This window comes from Typopeltis vanoorti, chromosome 10 (assembly GCF_054136105.1).
Source record: "Typopeltis vanoorti isolate ZY-2024b chromosome 10, IOZ_Tvanoo_1.0, whole genome shotgun sequence".
Lineage (NCBI taxonomy): Eukaryota > Metazoa > Arthropoda > Arachnida > Uropygi > Thelyphonidae > Typopeltis > Typopeltis vanoorti.
In genome coordinates, this window is record NC_143558.1 from 133,221,979 (window position 1) to 133,241,776 (window position 19,798).

Genomic DNA, 19,798 nt, shown 5'->3' on the forward strand with positions numbered 1-19,798 from the left:
AAACTGAGTCATTTAACTCTGAGCTTGTAGGCAGGGACATATCTGCATTCATCTTACACTTCAACACAATATAATTTCCTTAAATTCTAATTATTCCAATAAATGCCTGATTGCCTGATACGATATCAAAAACCAACTTATAGTGATTAAGGATGTGTCAACTTTAAATTCTAGGGCCCTAATCACATTCTGTCAGCTGTGGCATTGTTATGTTGTTGCTTTCTCTATATTTTACCTTGTTCTATCTCAAAATAGCCTGCTTTCTGATTACTGTTGCGTCTTTAAAATATTAATTCAGTACTTTCTTTTAGGCTTACACGGTGACCTGAATGCATTTTTGAAAATTATGGAGACAACTACCATGTTTGAATAAAAACTTTAGTTTAATATAACTGAAATCTACATTCGACGTTTCGACCTTTATGTCAAGGTCATCTTCTGGAGTATACAACTATACACAGGAAACAAGCTACACTACAATCAAACTGGTTTGTTAAAGACACTGACCAACCACTACAACAATTGTTGGCCTGACCTCTGGTGAAGGGGGGGGAGGAATTTAAAAAAAAATTATACATCAACGCTAGAGTCCTATTATTATCTGTTGGTTGTAGAAATGCATTGGGCACAACAACAAGTATCTATCTATCTATCTATCTATCTATCTATATATATATATATATTAACATCATGTACACATTCCAGCCCCAGTTGGTATGGAATGGTTTCTAATATTAGCTGAGGATTGGCTAGAGTCTTGACTTATGCTGGATCTTACATATTAGGTAGGCTGAATGTGTGCCATCCAGATCCTTGGAATTTTCATGCCATCTTTGTTGTTGATATTTGGGTGGTTTATCAGGATTTCACAGGCTTCCTTGAATTTCTTTTTGGTCCCAGGTTTTTGTGCAGTGTAAAGAGCAGGTGCTTTTCCAGTTGAATTGGTGGGTTTGATTTCTATAACACATGAGAATCTTGTTCAGGGAAACAATTCTAAATTCATACAATAATTAATCTTACGCTAGCGCTGTGCAGATTCAGTTAGCAGTTGTGACCTGAATCTTACTTAAGCAATAATATCTAATTCCTTCACGCCAAAAGATTCTATGTCATAAGTGGTTTGAATTCGTAATCAGGCATAAACTCAGGTATAAGGTACAAAACGTTTATTGGAAAAGCACAAAACATTTACAGTTAAGAAAATTTAAATACTCAATACAACAAAACTCACTCAAAGTTAAGGTTCATACTAAATCACAACAATGAATTTGAGTAAGCTAAATCCTTCAATTACGAAAGGATAAGATTGAGTGTAAGCATAACACTACTAGGATATAATTCCTTTCACAAGTTATTCACAGAACACGCATTAAACACTTTCACTAATACTCTATCGATAACCATCTTAATTCTAAATTCCATTAGTCAAGCCTAGCCATTCTCAATCAAAATACTGCCTATCAACAATTCTTCTTTGTTCCACGTGGTCTTAACAAATTCTTACTTAAAAGTTCTCTATTAGTGTCTTTATTTTACAGTATGCACAAATTTCTTATTCTTCTAAGCGATTTTTAACATAGAATGAAATTCTTTACATTACCGGATCCTTTCAGATTTCATGCCGCCATCTCATGTAGATCTGGATTACCTTACTATACAGTTATCGGCCGTCTTTACGCCTGGCGATGCACTACGCTTTTCTTTGAATCATTTCCGGACTGTGGCTGTCTAGTGTTCTATAGGAAATTTTCTCCGTTCTCCTCGATGGGACTTTATTCAAAGGCTCGATCCTCATAGGCTGCCGTTACACAATCAGCTTCGCTTGGAAATCCTCAAGAATTGTCCTTGTTGACCCACCGCGCTCTCATGAATCCCCCGACAAAACTCCTAAAACTTGAATCCAGGAACCGAAGAAGAAAAAAAAGTAATATGGCGCACATCATCTTTTATTCACCCTTTCAGGTGCCCTCTATTCGATGTATTTTTTACCCATGAACCCTATCGTTCATGCCCCTTGGGTGATCCTACACTCTCCCTAATCTGTTAGGTTACCCTTTTCCAGGTAGTTGTTCTGAAGTCACTTTCCATGTAGGCGCAGCCTCCATCATTACGCTCGGCTCGTACAGATTATACACGATTATTCCGGATTATTCCTTATTGTCTGTTTGGAATTTCGAATTGTACCAGACAGCTTAATGGAATTTACAAATAATTTAACAGTTCCCATACACAACTCTCGCTATTGTAACACAAAATTCTCTGCTTCTCATTTCAGTTATACAGGAATAAATTTCAATATGTGGCACATATGGACTACACATTATCACATAACATAAAGAAATTTTTCATAATTATTAGCTGATGTGCAGGTTATCTCCTTAATTAGTAATATTTATTATGTTAAATCCCGAATAAAGAATTTACTTGTAAAGTTCTTTACTTGTAAAGAGGTCTTAAAAAGAGTAGAAGATGAAAGGAATCTATTAAAAAGGATACAGAGTAGAAAGGAAAATTGGATTGGACATATCGTGAGAGGAAATGGAATAATCAGAGATGCCATAGAAGGAAAAAGACCTACAGGAAAAGTGAGGAAAACAATGCTAGATGACACTCTGAATGGAGACAGATACACAACCTTGAAAGAGAAGGCTCAGAACAGAAGAAAGTGGAAGGAAAGTTTTTGCTACTAAAAAAAGAACCTGCTCAATTGCAAAATACATAAGAAGATGAAGGAAAGGAAGGAGTCCGTAGCATTGAAAAGATAATATTCATGAATGGCAGGCATTTTCTAGTAGAGTGATGTGGCAAACATCAAAAGTAGGAATTTTGCGGTGAAGCTTATTTGTGCCTTGATCACACAGAAGGTTCTACCAAGGAAGAAGCTTAGAAAATGTTTAAGTTATTAGAGAAAACACCTGACAAAGAAAATCAAACACTGGTCCTTGTTGGAGATCTAAACAGCAGGGTATGAAGTGAATCCCTGATATATGTCAGACTATACCTGCATGCATTCAGCATAGTCCTTGAGAAAGGAGTGTTCATTATGAGTGTCATTCCACTTGCTTCTAATTTTACTAATTGTTGTTAAATATAGTACATAGTTGTAAATAAATATCTCTATACTGTGTTTTGTGATAAATAAAGTTACTTGTTTTTCTTGCTTCTACAGTATAGTCTGTTGAGGTTGGAATGTTTTATTCTGGTCTTCAGAAACAACAGATGTAGTAACGATCTGTTCCTGAATAAAAACGAATACTTTTATGTATTATAAGAAGTGGGCGATCTACAACAAAATACTAGCATATGTGAGATATCTATTATTGATAATACAGAAGAGCCACTGACAAAAAATAAAGAATGAAAAAAATAAATGAATATAGGATTCATGCAAGTGTGGATAATTCCAATGTATGATTGGAAATTATGTATCCTATTAATTTGTAAAATGTACACTAATCCCCAGTAAACAAAACACAGTTCTTAGAAAACCAAAAAAAGATATATATAAAACTGAGAAATAAATATACATAGCAAGCACACCAGATTTTACAAGATTTGCTGCTCTGTCAACCAACATTTATTCCAGCCATGCCATTAATCACTTGATCAACATTATTAGTTCATTAGATTAACCCCTCCATGTAGTTATTAACCAACCATCATATGTAGCTGTCTTACAGAACTATCAAATGTATACAGCAGCTGGGTATTATTGGTTAGTTAGTTATTCTTTGCAAACAAATCTCTTTCCTTCTCCTCATAAGATTTTTAAATGTAATTATGTCATCATAAATTCACTTATGCATGTTTGGAATTATAAGATCATGTGATCACAAAGCAACTTATAGGATACACATATAATATCATCATCATCATCGAATTCCTGACATGTACCCTCAAGGGATGTACAGGATATGATAGTACTACATGAAAAAATTACATCATTACCAACTTCCTATCTACAATTTTCCTCCAAAGCAGTCTGTTACTTGTTAAGACTCCAACATTATCAGATCTTATATTTCTATCGTCTAAGGCACTTTGTACCGTATCAATCCACCTATATCTTGGTCTTCCTCTGGGTCGTTTTTCTGCCAACCTGGCAGAGAACACTTGATTTGCTAATCTTTCTTCAACCATTCTCTTTAAGTGACCATACCACCTGAGATTATCTCTGCTAACGCATTCCTAGATGCTGACAATGTCAAGTTCTTTCCTAATATCCTCGTTTTTAATATGATATTGCCATTGATGCCATCTGTTCATGCCTCTAATCTTTCTCAGGACTCTCATATCTGCGGTCTCTAGTCGTTGGTCAAGTGTTTTACTTTTGACCCAGCTCTCAGATCCATAAGTTAAAACTGGTTTGAACAATGTCTTGTATACAGCTAACTTAGTGTTCTGACTAATTTTTCTCTTATTTCATATGAATTTATTCAATTGACTTCCCGCCATACCAGCTTTGCTGATTCTGTTGTCTATTTCTATATTTAATTTACCATCTTCACTAAAAATCGTGCCTATGTAGCTGAAATGTTTTACTTGTTCCACAGGTTCTCCATTCACAACACAGTTGACATTTTCAGTGATTCTGCCTATTTTCATTGTCTTTGTCTTTTTATTGCTGACCTTCATACCATATCTATTACAACAGTTATTCAATATAGTCAGAGAATCTTGGAGACTTGTAGTGGATTTATTTAGAAATATAACATCATCCGCATAAAGCAAAGAGCTGACCTTAACATCTCCAATTTTGATATCATGTTTAAAACAACTTTCCTTCATAATGTGATCCATATAGATAATGAATAACTGAGGGGATAATGTACATCCTTGTCTCACACCAGATTTAACATTAAACCATCTTCCTGTACTTCCTTCAATTCTAACTGCTGACTTACAACTCAAATAAAGACTAAGTATTGTTTGATATAATGCCCCATTGACACCATATAACTGCAGCGTATTGAATAGCTTCTCTCTTGGCACCTTGTCATATGCCTTTTCCAAATCCAAAACTTAAATACAGATCCTTGTTATATTCCCATGCTTTCTCACCTATTTGTCGTAAAGTGAAGATCTGATCCTGACAGCCTCTATTTGGCCTGAATCCAGCTTGTTCTTCACCCAGCTTTTCTTCCACAATTGTTCTCAACCGTTTCTCAAGTATACTTGCATAGATCTTGCCAGGAACACTCAGTAGGGAAATACCTCTGTAATTCTCACATTCAGTTTTATTTCCCTTTTTATATATGGGTACTATGAGCGCTACTCCAATCATCAGGAATTCTTCCCTCTGTCCAGGCTTTCTGAACTATGCAGTGCAGCCACTGTAAGACTTTTATACCACTATAATTCAGTATTTCTAGTCGAATATCATCTACTCCTTCTGCCTTTCCACATTTCAAGCCTTTGATAGCTTTTTCTACTTCAAGTATGGATATGTATTCCTGCCTGCATGCCTGGTCAGTGTTTTTTACCACTGTGCTGTCATCACTGCTTGTTTCATTTAGCAGTTTTTCAAAGTAATTACGCCATACTTCAAGGATATCTTTTTCTCCTGTTTTCATGTCACCTTTATCATCTCTAACTCCTTTTACTGCACTCTTTCCTCCATTCCTAAGCTTCTTCAACAACCTCCAGAATATTTTGCCACCTTCTTGATATTTATTTTCTATATTCTTGCCAAAGTCTTCCCATGACTTTTGTTTAGCTAGTTTTACACAGTGTTTAGCATTCTTGCATTTGTTTCTGTATTCTCTAAGACCACAAGCTGACTTATTTGACCAGAACTTTTGATATGCTTTCTTCTTTTCCTTCACTGCCTCTTTAACTTCCTGTGTCCACCAGGTAGTTCTGATTTTTTTATCCTTACAGACAACCTCACCACATGCCTCTCTGGCAGAATCAATCAATGTTTTCTTCAGAGTTTGCCACTGAATCTTCAAGGTTTGATTCCTGTTCTCAAACTCTTTCATTTTTTCTTCAATAATCTTTGTGTATTTTAGTCCACAGTTCGCATCTGAGAGCTGCCCAACTTTTATTAGCTTTAAAACTTTCTTATATGTTATTCTTTTCAATACGAAATTCAATTTTATCCTGCTCAAAACTAAATAGTGATCACTTCCAATTTCAAATCCTCTGTACACTCTGGTGTCCTGCACCAGGGAGAAAACATCACTATCAACAATAACATAGTCAGTGAGACTTTTCTTATTCCTTGCCTCTTCTCTCCATGTGAATTTGTGCACATTTTTATGTTGGAACATGGTGTTAGTAATAACCAGTCCATGTCCTGAGCAGAAATCCAACAGATATTTGCCATTATTATTAGCTTTGCTCTTTTCTCCAAATTTTCCCAAAATATTTTTGTATGTCTCAGAATCATTTCCTACTCTGCTATTTAGATCCCTGACAAGGACCAACTTTTCCTTTTTCATTGTGTCAGTTGCTTTTTCTAAATCCTCAAAAAAATTCCTCCACTTCTACCTTAGTAGAACCTTCTGTGGGACCATAGGCACAAATAAGTCTCATTGTCCAGTTCCCCATTCTCATATTTGCCCACATTACTCTACTTGAGACTGATTGCCATTCAAGAAGATTAGCCTCGTATTTTGTGTTGAATACTATGGCTACTCCTTCTTTTCCTTGATTGTCATATCCTGAAGATAACATTTTGTATTTATTGCTGAGATCTCACCAGTTTTGGTCTTTTTTGTTTCAGTCACCCCAATTATGTCGATCTGGTACTTATCTAATTCCTCAGCTAGCTCCATTTCTTTGAAATTCAGGCTTCTTACATTGATAGTACCGATCTTTAACTCAGGTGATGTTGAGTTGGGGTTTGTTTTCAGAATTGTTCCAGTAGCTGACTTTTCGCTGTTTGTCCTGGTTCCCTGGCGAAAGCAATGGTGGTCTTGTTTAACCGGGCGACACCCCAGCCGGCATGAAATTTTGTCATGTCGTACCATCATTTTTTATTTTGGTTTAACCAATAAGAATACAATTTGGTCGGCTAAATCCCAAATTTCCAGCCCATCCTAGTTCGTTTTGTATCAAAGTAGATATCCAACAGGGTGCACCAGGAGAAGGTGAGGATTGGACATTAGGTCAGACGACCTGGTCGGTTCTCCACATTCATTTAAAGGCAATGTTTAGGTCTCCTCTCAGTTATACAGCTTTGACCCTTAAGCATCCTTTGTTATTTCCTTTACATTTCCCATTCTAACATGGTTTGTTAATGATGCTTTACATATTTACACAGTAATTTATTTCAGTTCACATATTTTATTTCAGTAATTCTAATGTACCAGCCAAATATAGCAATCTTCTTCATTATTGATTTCTAATATATCCTAAAACATTCTCCTCCCCTTCTATGCAGATTGGGTTACAATTAAAGAACCATATGTAGCGTGTCTTCTGAAACACAAGCACGAGATTTCCACTGGGCTTAGTGTTTTCTCTCACCCTGTGAGACAGTTAGGATGATGATTCTTTAATGTGAACATGTTAAATCTGATATGAACATGCACCCTTGTCTCATGAATAACAGCAGAGATAACATCATTAAAAATTAATACATTATGAAGTAATATAGTATTAAATCTTGACTTTGTGCAGCTGATTTTATATTCCTAAATAAATCCAGTACAAGTCAGCAAGATTTCTGACTAAATTGAATAACTACTGTAATAAACTTGGTAGGGGTGCTTAAGGGTCAAAGCTATATAACTGGGATGAGACCTTTATGTAGCCTTCTAAAGAATGTGGAGAATCGACTGGGGATTCTGACTTAATGTCCAATCCTCACCTTCTCGTGGTGCATCCTGTTGGGTATCTACGTGGATACTAAATGAACAATGATCAGCTGGCAATTTGGAATTTAGCTAACCAAATTGTATTCTTATTGACTTAAACTACAATGTAAAATTATGGTACAGCATGATAGAATTTCATGTTGGCTGGGTTATTGCCTGATTAAAAGGTTCCCATTGTTTTCATCAGTGAAAAGTCAGCTAAGCTACTGAAACAAATTTCAGGACACGTTCTAACTCAACAATTTTTTCAGGCATTAGAGAAAGCAGTTGACTCAATGAAAAAGGGAAAGTTGGTCATTGTTGGAGATCTAAACAGAGTAGAAAATGAATACCAGATATATATAAATGTTTGGGGAAAATTTGGAATAAAGTACAAAGCTAATAATAATATTAAATGCTTGCTGGATTTCCATTTAGGACATGGATTAGTTATTACTAAAACTATTTTCCAACATAAAAATGTGCAAGATTTCACATGGAGAGTTAACTTATGGTTCTGAGAGAGCTGGGCTAGAAATAAAACGATCAAAGACTGGAGAGTATAGATACGAAAGTTATGAGAAAGATTGGGGGGGGGGGGGGTGAACAGATGGCATCAATGTCAGTATCGTATTAAAAATGAGGATATGAGGAAAGAATTGGACATTCTTATTCAGGTGTGTGTGTTAGAAGAGCTAATCTCAGGTTGTATGTTCTAAACAGAATAGGTCTTAGCAAAACAAGTGTTTTGCCATGATGGATGGGAAAAGATCCAGAGCAAGACCAAGGTTTAGGTGAATTAATACAGTTAAAAGTGCCTTAGAAGATACAAGATTTAATGATATTGGAGTCTTGAAACAGAACAGATAATTTGATGAAAATTTGTGAATAGGAAGTTATTCACAGATTATAGTGGTGTTACTTTTTCATGTAGTACTGTCATATTAATATTCTGTATGTGTGTATGAGTTACTTTGACAGCACTATATGCTTAAGTTTACGTTATTATCTCCTGTCAACAGTCAACAGTTTTCCTCCAAACATACACATGTTCATTTTTAATATGGTTTCACCATTGGAACTATCTGTTCACCCCCCCCCCCCCAATTTTATTCAGTAGTTTGGCAGGTGGGGGGGGTAAAAGTGTACAAAGCTCTGAAGCTGAGACTGGGAATTGTTGCTTCAGCAAATGCAAGCACCTGCTTGCATATGTGAATGTGGCTTGAAATTTTTAGGAAGGTCACTAACATACCACCCGAAACACGAGAACAGTATTCTTCGATAGGATGGATCTGGGATTTATACAGGGTTGGCAGTTGTACAGAGTTTTTGAAGGTATAATGCTGTGGATAAGAAGTGCTTATGCTACGAAACGGTAGAAATAAGTCAGAAGATGAACAGTTTTTCGATTGAAACCAAAGATCTGGATTTCATCATCAATTTCCTGATATGTACTGCCAAGGGGTTTTCAGGCTACTGTAACAGTACTATATGATTAAGTTTAACTTATTATTTAATCTATCAACAATTTTCCTACAAATTAGTGTGTTACTTGTCAGCACTCCAATATTGTCTTATCTAACATTTCATTCTTCTAAGATACTGCTAACTGAATCAATCCACCTAGACTTTGGTCTTCGTCTGGATTTTTTTCCTATAATCTTGACATCAAATACCTGTTTTACTAACCTTTCTTCTACCATACTGTTTAAGTAACCAAACCACCTTAGATTAGCCCTGCTCACGCATTCGTGAATGCAAACAGTGTCATGTTCTTTCTCAGTGTCTTCACTTTTAATATGATTCTACTATTGTTGAGACCCCCTCCCCTAATTTTTCTCAGAACTCTTATTTCTGTAATCTTTGATCAAGTGCTTTATTTCTAAACTAATTTTCAGATCCATATAACTTAATACTAGTTTGAGCACTGTCTTGTATACTGCTTCCACGTTTTTGCAAATTTCTCTCTCATTCCAGATGAATTTATTCTACTAGCTCCCCACCATTCCAGCTTTGCTTGTTCTGTTGTGTATTTCCAGATTTAATTTGCCATCTTCAGTAAAAGCTGTCTAAATAGCTTATATATTTTATTTGTTCTATAGATTCTCCATTGAGAATACAACTGGAGTTTTCTGTGTTCCTGCCCATTATTATTATAGTTTTGATCTTTTTATTGCTGATTTTCTTGCTAAATTTATTACAACTGCAATTCAGTTTAGTTAGGGGAATCCTGAAGACTTGCACTGAATGTATTTAGAAGTACATTATTTGCATAAAGCAGTGGTTAGTTTGGTGTCTGCAATTCTAATATCAGGTTTAATGCCACTTTCTTTCATGATGCGATCCATATAGATGATACATAAGAGTGTAGATAATGTGCATCCTTGTCTTATACCTGCTTTACATCAAATGATCTTTCTTTATTTCTTTCAATTCTGACCACTGATTTACAATTTAAATATAGACTGAATATTGTTCTGTATAATGTTCCCTTTACCCTGTATAATTATCTGTTTTGAACAGCTTTTCTCTGGGCACCTTGTCATTGTGTCTTTTCAGATCTATGAAACTAAAGTACAGATCCTTTAATAGATTTAGTTTAATCCTTTATCCCAGTGAGAGCAAACAAAGTTTGCGCCTGAAAATATCTTCAGGACTAAATATAGTGTTGTACTATCTTATCCAGTAAGTAGTGCAACACCAAGGCAACTCGTGGCAAAGGTGGAGCAAGCTACCAGGCTCCACCTTTGCCATGAGTTGCCTTGGTGTTGCACTACTTACTGGATAAGATAGTACAACACAATATTTAGTCCTGAAGATATTTTCAGGCGCAAACTTTGTTTGCTCTCACTGGGATAAAGGATTAAACTAAATCTATCATAGTCTAACCTAGTGATAAATAAATTTTCAACATCAGTACAGATCCTTGTTATAGTCCGATGATTTCTCAATTATTTGTTTTAAAGTAAAAATCTGATGTTAACAACCTCTGTTTGTCCTGAATCCAGCTTGTTTTCACAATTTCTCTTCCACAGTTTTTTTCAGCCCCTCTTTTTAGTTATCCTTGCATAAATCTTACCTGGAACACTTAGAGAGAAATTCCTCTGTAATTTTCACACTCAGCTCTATTCTCCATTTTTAGAGATCGGATCTATGAGAGCTCTGCTCTTTCTGACCCCGTTTGAATTATGCAGGGTTGCCACTGCAAAACTTTTATGCCTTCATTTTTGAGCATTTCTGGTCTGATATAATCTGACTCTGAATCTAGCTGACTTTCTGCTTTTTCAAGTTTTGTTGGGAATCATTGGAGGGTCAAAAGTAAATAGGAAGACTTCCACATCACCTTTAAGAAATGTAGAGAACTAACTGGAACTTGTGACCTAATGTCAAACCCTTACCTTCATGTGGTGCACCCCATTATTAGGTATCCACTGGGTACTGAATAAATGAGGATGGGCTGCGAATTTGGACCTTAGCCCACCTTAAACCAGAAATACATATGATGGTACAACACCATGAGATCTGGTGGATTTCACAGTATGTCAAATCAACCAGGATTTACTGTATGTGGGAGGTGGAATCCTTCATTTCTGACCAGGACTGATTTATGTATCTTTCATATAATTATATATCTTTATTTAATATTAATTTAATACTAATATGCATTGTGTTGTTTCAGGAAATTGATGCCCTATAATCACACCATCTATCCATCTATTAACTTTAGCTGGGTGTACTTGGCCATTGGACTGAATGTCTGCCAGTGAGGGTTTTCCATATGACAGGTAGTTTGATAAAATCATATTTGTTTAGGTTGGGATAGTTGTTAAGAGCTGTAGTAGATTTGAGGAATAGTTGGAGTAAAGTGGCTTTTTTCCAATGGATCCTGCGTCAGATATACAAGGCATGGCCTGCTAGTCCTGAGTAGCCATGGTGGTGGAAACAGATGTTGTCTGGGTGCTCAGATATACAGATGTTGGCTGTCCTGTCTGCTTGGCCATAGCATGAGCTATGAGCAGTTGCAGCTGCAGGGTACATGGCACACTCCAGGTAAATCCAGTGGCTGTAGATGATCTTTGGGGAGGGAGTGGGGTTGCTAGTTTTCTATGTGGTTTATAAGTGGTCACGAGATTGTGCTTTTTTAAGATCCTGGCCACCTTTTCTTAGATGCCATGAATATAAGGGCTGGTGATGGATTTGCTGTAATCTATGTTTAAAAAAAAAAGTGAGGGGGTACATATAGGGTTACCATATTCTAAAATGCCAAAATGCTGACACCCCATCGCCTGAACAACTCATTCCGGACACAAACATCTAACACAGAAATAAATACATATGTTTGAAATCTTTATCTTTGTAAGCTTTTCATTAATTAGATGTGATGAGTATGCTTATTAGAACACACAAAAATATGAGATTTTAAGTGTCATCATAAGTCTTATGAAACAAGAGTAGGCCTACATGAAAAAGAAACATGAAAAAGAAAAAGACTTATCACACTATATACATTACTTTGCAGCCCATGCATATTTTTCACTAGACCTAATTTTCTTTAGCAGTTCTTTGTTTCGACACAAATAGTCGAATATATTTTTACATGTAAAATGTCTGTAATTAAATTTAACTATAGCAAGTCCTTTCATCGATTCTATGATACGTCTGTTTCTTTCCTTGGTCCACTGAGCTTGTATTAACAAAAAAGAGCCTTTCAAAACTGGCAGATATTTTCATTATCAAAATGCGGACATGTCCACATAAATGGTGACGTATGGTAATCCTAGGTACATGGTGATAAATTCTTTTTTTTTTTTTTTGGTTGTGTGGTGTAGCCATTGTCCAAAAAGTGTTTTTTTATGTCAGTGAGATTTGTGGTTAGTGTAGCTTCAGATGAAACTACACTAACACTGTGATCACCACAGAATTCACCCACATAAAAAAAAACACTGTTTTGGCCAATTGCTACACCTCCCAACAGATAATCTATTACCATGTACCCACATTCCACTCCTCACTTCCAAATATAGATTACAGCAAAGCCATGCACATATCATATCATACCACCTTGGCCACCTGAGATGCCATGAATATAAGGGCATCTCAGAAAAGGTGTCCAAGGACTTAAAAAAGTACAGTCTGGTGACCACTTAAAAACTGCACAGAAAACTAGCCCCTCCCCACACACACACACAAAGAACCATCTACAACCACTGGATTTACCTTGAGTGTACTGGCTACCTTGAACATCTGTACATCTGAGCATCAGGACTACATTCATTTACACCACTCAGGAGTAGCAGGCCATGATTGGATACCTGATACATCATCCATTGGGAAAAAAAGCATCTTTACTCCACTGAATCAAATTTAAATTTCAGAGGCTCTTCCTCAGATCTGCTGCTGCTCTTGCTGTCTCCCAACCTAAACAAATATGATTTTATCAAACTGCCTTTCATATGGGAAACCCTCAACAGTAGACATCCAACCAAAGCCAATAGGTGTTGTAGTTATAGTACTTTAGCATCCTGTATCTTGCCTGTTGCAATTTTGTTATTTACTGAAGTGTGCCTGCATGCATATGTTTAATACCAGTATATCCCTGAAGATGCCAATTTAACTTTGGAAAAATATAGGAAGGAATAATTAAAATATTTTCCTTATTTTCTACTCTACATTGTCAATTTCCTGAAACAACATGTAAGCCTAAACACCAGAATTATTACTAACATGTTATGTATTTGTTTTGAAACAGTTCTCCTTAATTCGTTTTTCCTAAGGACTACAACCTCTAGTTATTCAAATGATACTCCCCCCCCCCCCTTTAAACAGAGAGAAAGAGAAAACTATTGTGCTGTAGTTTTTTGAACTTTTGCATGGAGGAATATACTTTCTTTTCTCTTAAGCACTAACACTTTTCTTCAGTAGTACTTATCAGGTAAAAAGAAACAAACACATTGCCTGCCGTAAATATATCATCCATTCTACTATTGCAAGAACAAATACTAGTACAGAATATCCAAAAATGCTTTGTATTTGGAATTTCATACTGTAAACAAGACAGGTAACTTAAATGTGCATGTGTGTATCACACACAGCACTGATTTTATTCAAGTTTTGCAGCTTTTCATGTGGGATTGATATTTAGAAGAAGAAAAAAAGCAGATCTGTGGGCTTTTTCCCTGATTTTTACTGCTATAAAGAGCAAAGTAAAATTCTCTAGTATAATATAGTAAATTCATTATAATGAAAACTTTGTTGTAGAGTATTTTTATGAATATAAAGAGCATTTTTTTATTTAAAAATTAGTCTTGGGGATTTTTATTAGTTATTGTTAACTAGTATTGATTAAATCAATTAGTTATGCAAACAAAATGGACGAAGAGAACAACATAAATGAAGAAGATCTCAGTTACGCTGTCAGCAATACAAATATGCAAAATGATATGTAAGTCATGCACATATCATCTGTTCTCTTAGAGAGCCTTTTTAGATGATTGTTAGCAAAGCTGAAATCATGTGCTTAGTAATATTAAGGCTTTTTGTGAACCATTGAGGTTTGTGCACTTCACAAAACCATGACCTTCTTGAGGATAAGGTAGTTGGTCCTATGCCTCCTGGTGAGTCCTATGTCTGTAGATGTGTGTTCATAGGACCAGTTTGCCTATTCTGAGGGATGAAAAACTCTGAGTTCCCAGGTAAAAAAATTCCCTACCTCCATGTGAGCTAACTGGCTAACTCACCTTTAGTCGAAAGAGACCAGATAAACGTTCCTCACATCTTGGACGGGAATTCAACCCAGGTCTTTCCGACCAAAGGCCTTCGTCTATACTGACTGAGCTATGGGGGCTCATTAAAGACTTCTAGAAGTCATTAATGAACAATTCTTGGTTCCTCTTGATGAAGCCATGTGAATGGATTCTTTGGTATGTAGTTGATAAGCTTTCTTCTTCTATATAGTGCATGGTGGCTTTTATTCTGTGTTATTATTAGTAGGAATGAATTTATTGGCCATGTTGCTGAAATGTTTTTATTTTGAGATTTGCAAATCTCAAAATATTTGTTTTTATTTTGAGATCTACAAAACTCCTCACATGGGTGTGAGGAGTTTTGTAGAATTCTCAGTGGCACAATTTATACTCTTAAAAAGAGGGCATTCACCATTACAAATTATAGCAAGAATGCAAGTTTCTAATCCATTCAGTTCTGTTCAATGCAACCCATTCAAAAATTATGTTCACAAAAATACCAACTCAGCAGGCTTCAAAAATCAATTACAGAGGTTCTGTATTTATTCTATATGTTAATGGACTATCAGCTAGGATTGCTGTGCACTAATAAAAATGCATAATCTTAGAGTCGCTAACAAACCAATTCACATCATCTGAAATCTTATAAGATCACTTAAAGATGGCAACCCTTTTCAGAAATGTGAGGCATCTACAAAATTCCTTGTTCATGGCATTTATTTATTTCAGACACACGCAAATTTTGAAGCAAAAAAAAAAAGTGACATGGCCTATAAAAGATAAGAAAAATCTGATCTTACTATGCTAATAATCATAACATCAAGTGGGATGAAACCACCGCTTAGAAGAAACTTTATCATGATGTATCAGAGAATCAACTGAAGTAATTCATTCACATAGATCCCATAACAGGAGCCAAAGGTTGATCTTGAGTGTTTAATTTATACTATTTCTTAAAACAAGATTTTATCTTTTCCAGCTCATCTAAAAAGTCTCCTAGACACTTATCTGTTCTCTTAGAGAACAGCTACGTACCTTGTACATAATTTGTGCCCTTTTTCAAACCAGCTGTTTAGTTTGCAAAACTATCAGATCAATAAATACTAGCATAACAGCAGTGCTTAATGAAATCCCAGTTTTAAGTGAAAGAAAACTTTATATTATTCAAGTCAGCATTGCTGCTTGAAGACATCAAAATGTAACTGAATCATTAAGATGGTTTAATTTATAAGTATTATTTTGCTCTATCTTAATTTTGATAATTTCGTCAGTTTTGTTTCTACACTTGGTAGTGCTAGAAAGGAAGAAGAGAAGGAAAGGATGAAAAAGGAGAAATTAGAGAAGAAAAAACGTGAAAAAATGGAAAAGATGAAAGGTAGGATTTCTTATTCTACACATACATAATGATAATTTTAGCAAAACGTTTATTAAATAATTCATTTCTGGAATAGGGATTGCACAGATACAACTCAAGCATACTGTGATATTCTGGCCCAGTAAATATACTGAAGAGAGAGGCGTGGCATTGCTGCTAGAATAGAGAATGTTAGGAAAAGGAAAATAGTACCACTCCACGAGCATGGTTCTAGGACATAAGATTCCAATTATAGACCAGTCAGTATAACTGTAGTTGTAGTCAAGAATATGTTGAAGAGATTGATTAGGAATAGAATACAAGATTGGGTTGATGGATGTAGTATACTTTATGATGGTCAGCATGGATTTGTAATGGGTAGGGCTTGTTTTAGCAATTTAACACACTCATCACCGTGTCATGAAATGACAAGGTGACGAGTGTGTTAAATAAGGGAGAATCATATATAGTGGTCTTTAACTTTACAAAAGTATTTCATAAATTACCAAATGATAAGTTAGAATACAAGCTGCAGACGATGGGAATACAAGTTGTGTATGATGGAGCAGTGTCTCAAAAAAAAGGAGGGTAACCCAACAGCATGTTCCAGAGCTCTGTTTTGGGGCCCTTGCTGTTTAACTTGTTTGTAAGTAATATATATCAAGTGGACTGATTGGGGAATCTTCAATTGTTTGCTGATGATGCAAAGTTGGGGAGAATTAGAAGTAGTACTGCCGATATTAATTCTCTTCAGAAAGATCAAATAGGTTTTTGACTTGGATAAAAGATTGGGGTTATAGTTTTAATATAAGTGCAAGGTGTTGCATTTTGGAATGCAGAAATATAAGGCTGTGTACTACAGTAAGTTAGCTTTTCATTAGGAACACCTACCTAACAATGTGTTGGTCCACTTTTCTGTGTGATCATGGCTTGCAGATGCCTAGGAACAGATTCCACAAAGTGTCGCACATCCTCCATTCAGAACTCGACCCAAGTCTGCTGCAGCAACTCTGTCAGTTCATATTCATTCTGTGGAGGATCAGCAGTTCTCACACCCTCTTCTAGCACATGTTCAATTGGGTTACAGTCAGTGGAGTTTGGGGGCCTAGGCAATGTGGTGAATTCATTGTCGTCTTTCTCCAATCACTCATAGTTGTATGATCCTGATGACAAGGTGCATTGTCCTGTTGAAAGATGGCACTGTGGTCTGGGTAGACCTCTTGCAGATATGGATGGAGATAGTCAGCTAACAGGTCCCTATAGCATTCACCATTCATGTTTGTGGGATGATAACCCATGGACCTAGGGTGTGCCAGGAGAAAAGTTCTCTGCCTCGACCATAGATGGCAACACTATCGGCATGATGGCATGATTTTTTTTTCAAGTTGATACATCTGTCATAAGCATCCATGTGAAATTGCAAGTCATTCTATCAAGGTTTGTTTTATACAGCTGTCTGAAGCAAAAATGTTGTCTGTATCTTTTGAAATGGATAAATTGGGTGTCGTGTTGTTATAAAATTCTTTGTAAAAGAAGGTTTAACAGCAAAAGAAATTCATTCAAAATTCATAAAAGTTCCACATGAAGAACATCCAAAAAGTGTAACAAAACCATTGATCAAGTGCACAGTTTGGTATTGAATAACCGGAGTGTCAAGGTGTGTGAAATTGCTGAGACTGTAGACATTTCAAAAGAACATGTAGGATACATTTTGCATGAAGAATTGCAAATGAAAAAGCTTTGTGCAAGATGCTGAGCTTGCTCACAGCAGATCAAAAACACAATCACATGAAAATCTCTGAACAGTGCTTGGAGTGTTTTAACAAGAATAAAACTGATTTTGTGCATCGATTTATTACCCTGGATGAGAGTTGGATTCACCATTACACCAGAATCCAAACAGCAGTCAAAACTGTGGACAGAAGCCAGTTGTTCAGAACCAAAGAAGACAATGTCAGTTGCATTAGCAGGAAATGGTCAAGGCATTGGTGTTTTGGGATGCTAACGGCATTTTGTTTATTAATTATCTTCAAAAGGGTAAAACAATAGCTGGAGAATTCAAGTAGGTGTACTCCTTTCTGAGCTATTTCAAGAAAAATGTCTCCAGGTTATTCTTACAGAATATGCAATATTTTGTATGTTGTTTTGAAGCGAAAATAACAGTTCACTTTGATTTGAACTCTGAGAAGAAATGCAATTTATCTTTTAACTAGACTAGACGAAAAAATTTGTGACAAAAGACTTGGTTTGCAGAAGGGAAAAAATATCATCTTTTATCAGGACAATGCACCTGCCCACAAGGGTGTTTTGGCAATGGGAAAATTAAGGGATCTGCACTATGAATTGCTAGGACATCCACCCTATTTTCTCCAGATTAGGCTCCCTCTGACTTCCATCTCTTCCTAAAACTAAAACTCTTCCTTGCTGGTGAGTGTTTTTCTTCGAATCAAGAAGAGGGGTATTTTGCAGATCTTACTGAGAATCACTACAGGGATAATGGCGCTGGAGCATTACTGGAATAAATGTATTAGTCTTAATGGAGATTATGTTGAAAAATAAAAATAATTTTGAAATTATAAATTTGTTTTTTCATTGTTAGGCCTAGAACCTTTCAGACCACCCTCGCATTTTGTCTTCCAAGTGATAAATAGCCTGTAAAATCTTGTATAGAAAGAATTTTGTATAAAATTCTTATATACCTATTTTACTTGAGAAATAAAGTCAGTACAAAATACTTGTGGTTTAATTGACATATTTTCATAAGTATTTTATGTAATCTGGTAAAATATAAGAACGAATGGTTAAATTATTTAACTACCAATATGTAATCTGTAAATATATTTGAATTAATTGCTAAGTTATTTGGTCGCCAATATTGTACAAACAAAGAGATAGCCCAGACAGAATTAGAATGTAGACCTTTGGCTATCGGCAGGCACGAAGGTCAGCAAGTTACAGAGTTTTCCTACCATGACTCAGCGAATTTTGTGGGGGGGAGGTACCCCTGGTAGAACATCCGGGGAACTCGATCTAAACAAGTTCCAAGGCCGTCAACGTAGAATAAGAAGGGGGCAGGTGCTCTGCTCTAGTCTCTCTGTTCCTGACTTGTTCCGGTGTCACTTCGAAGAAGGAGCCTATATCCAGTCATTCCAAGGATGGGGAAAGATATCCCACTAGCAGTATTTTGACGATGATAGGGGATATGTAACAGTGGCATTGGCCTGTTCCAGAAAATCCCGTTGCTAAGTTCCTTAAGCGATCTCCAGGAATGCTGTATCGTTGTTGCCTTGGAATAATGTCTGTTTGCAGTTCTAATGGGAAAGAAGGAGGTTATATTCTTGATCTCTAGGATCGTGAATGCTGAACTGGCTGAGAAATGTATCAAGTAAGATTAATCTAGAACTGTTATGGATTGTGAACCTTAGAGCAGGGATTGTTGATTATATAGTTGCTAGCATATTGTAAGGTTATGAAGTCAGAAAACTGCACTTCTTAATTATTGTGAAATAGTTGTCTAAAGAATTCTGAGCAATTGTTAATGTTAAGAGTTAATGTTTGAGGAAGAGATTAAATGTGAAGTTTAGTTAAGCATGATTCTGATATTGATCTAAGTTAAATCGTTTTAAAGCGTGTATGAAATTAACCACGTGTCTGACATATATTTGAACGTAAATATTTGTCATTGTCTCTAAGCTAAAGGCTAGAAGTACTGATTTAAGTAAGTTGAGAACCAGACACGTGCATTGCATTGTTACTTGACAGAATTAATAAGAGCCTGATAAATTTGATATGTGTGAAATATTTTCTCATTTAATTTTCTCTTTTTTTTTTATGAGAAGTGCATTGACTTACCAATGCACTTCTCATAAAAAGATAGAACCGGGTGTGTCTTTAAAGTT

The 19,798-nt window shown here is 35.9% G+C and overlaps 1 protein-coding gene across 6 annotated transcripts in view; it reads left to right on the forward strand.

Moving 5' to 3' along the window:
- Positions 1–19,798, forward strand: part of LOC150102804 (uncharacterized) — a 271,397-nt gene that overhangs the window by 136,996 nt on the left and 114,603 nt on the right. For 5 of the 6 annotated variants that reach the window (XM_090399128.1, XM_090399130.1, XM_090399132.1 and 2 more), the window contains one exon: positions 15,817–15,920. In XM_090399128.1, coding sequence (XP_090255254.1) covers positions 15,817–15,920 — 104 coding nt within the window. The remainder of the gene's footprint in view (positions 1–15,816; positions 15,921–19,798) is intronic. The other variant, XM_090399129.1, reaches the window with a different exon arrangement.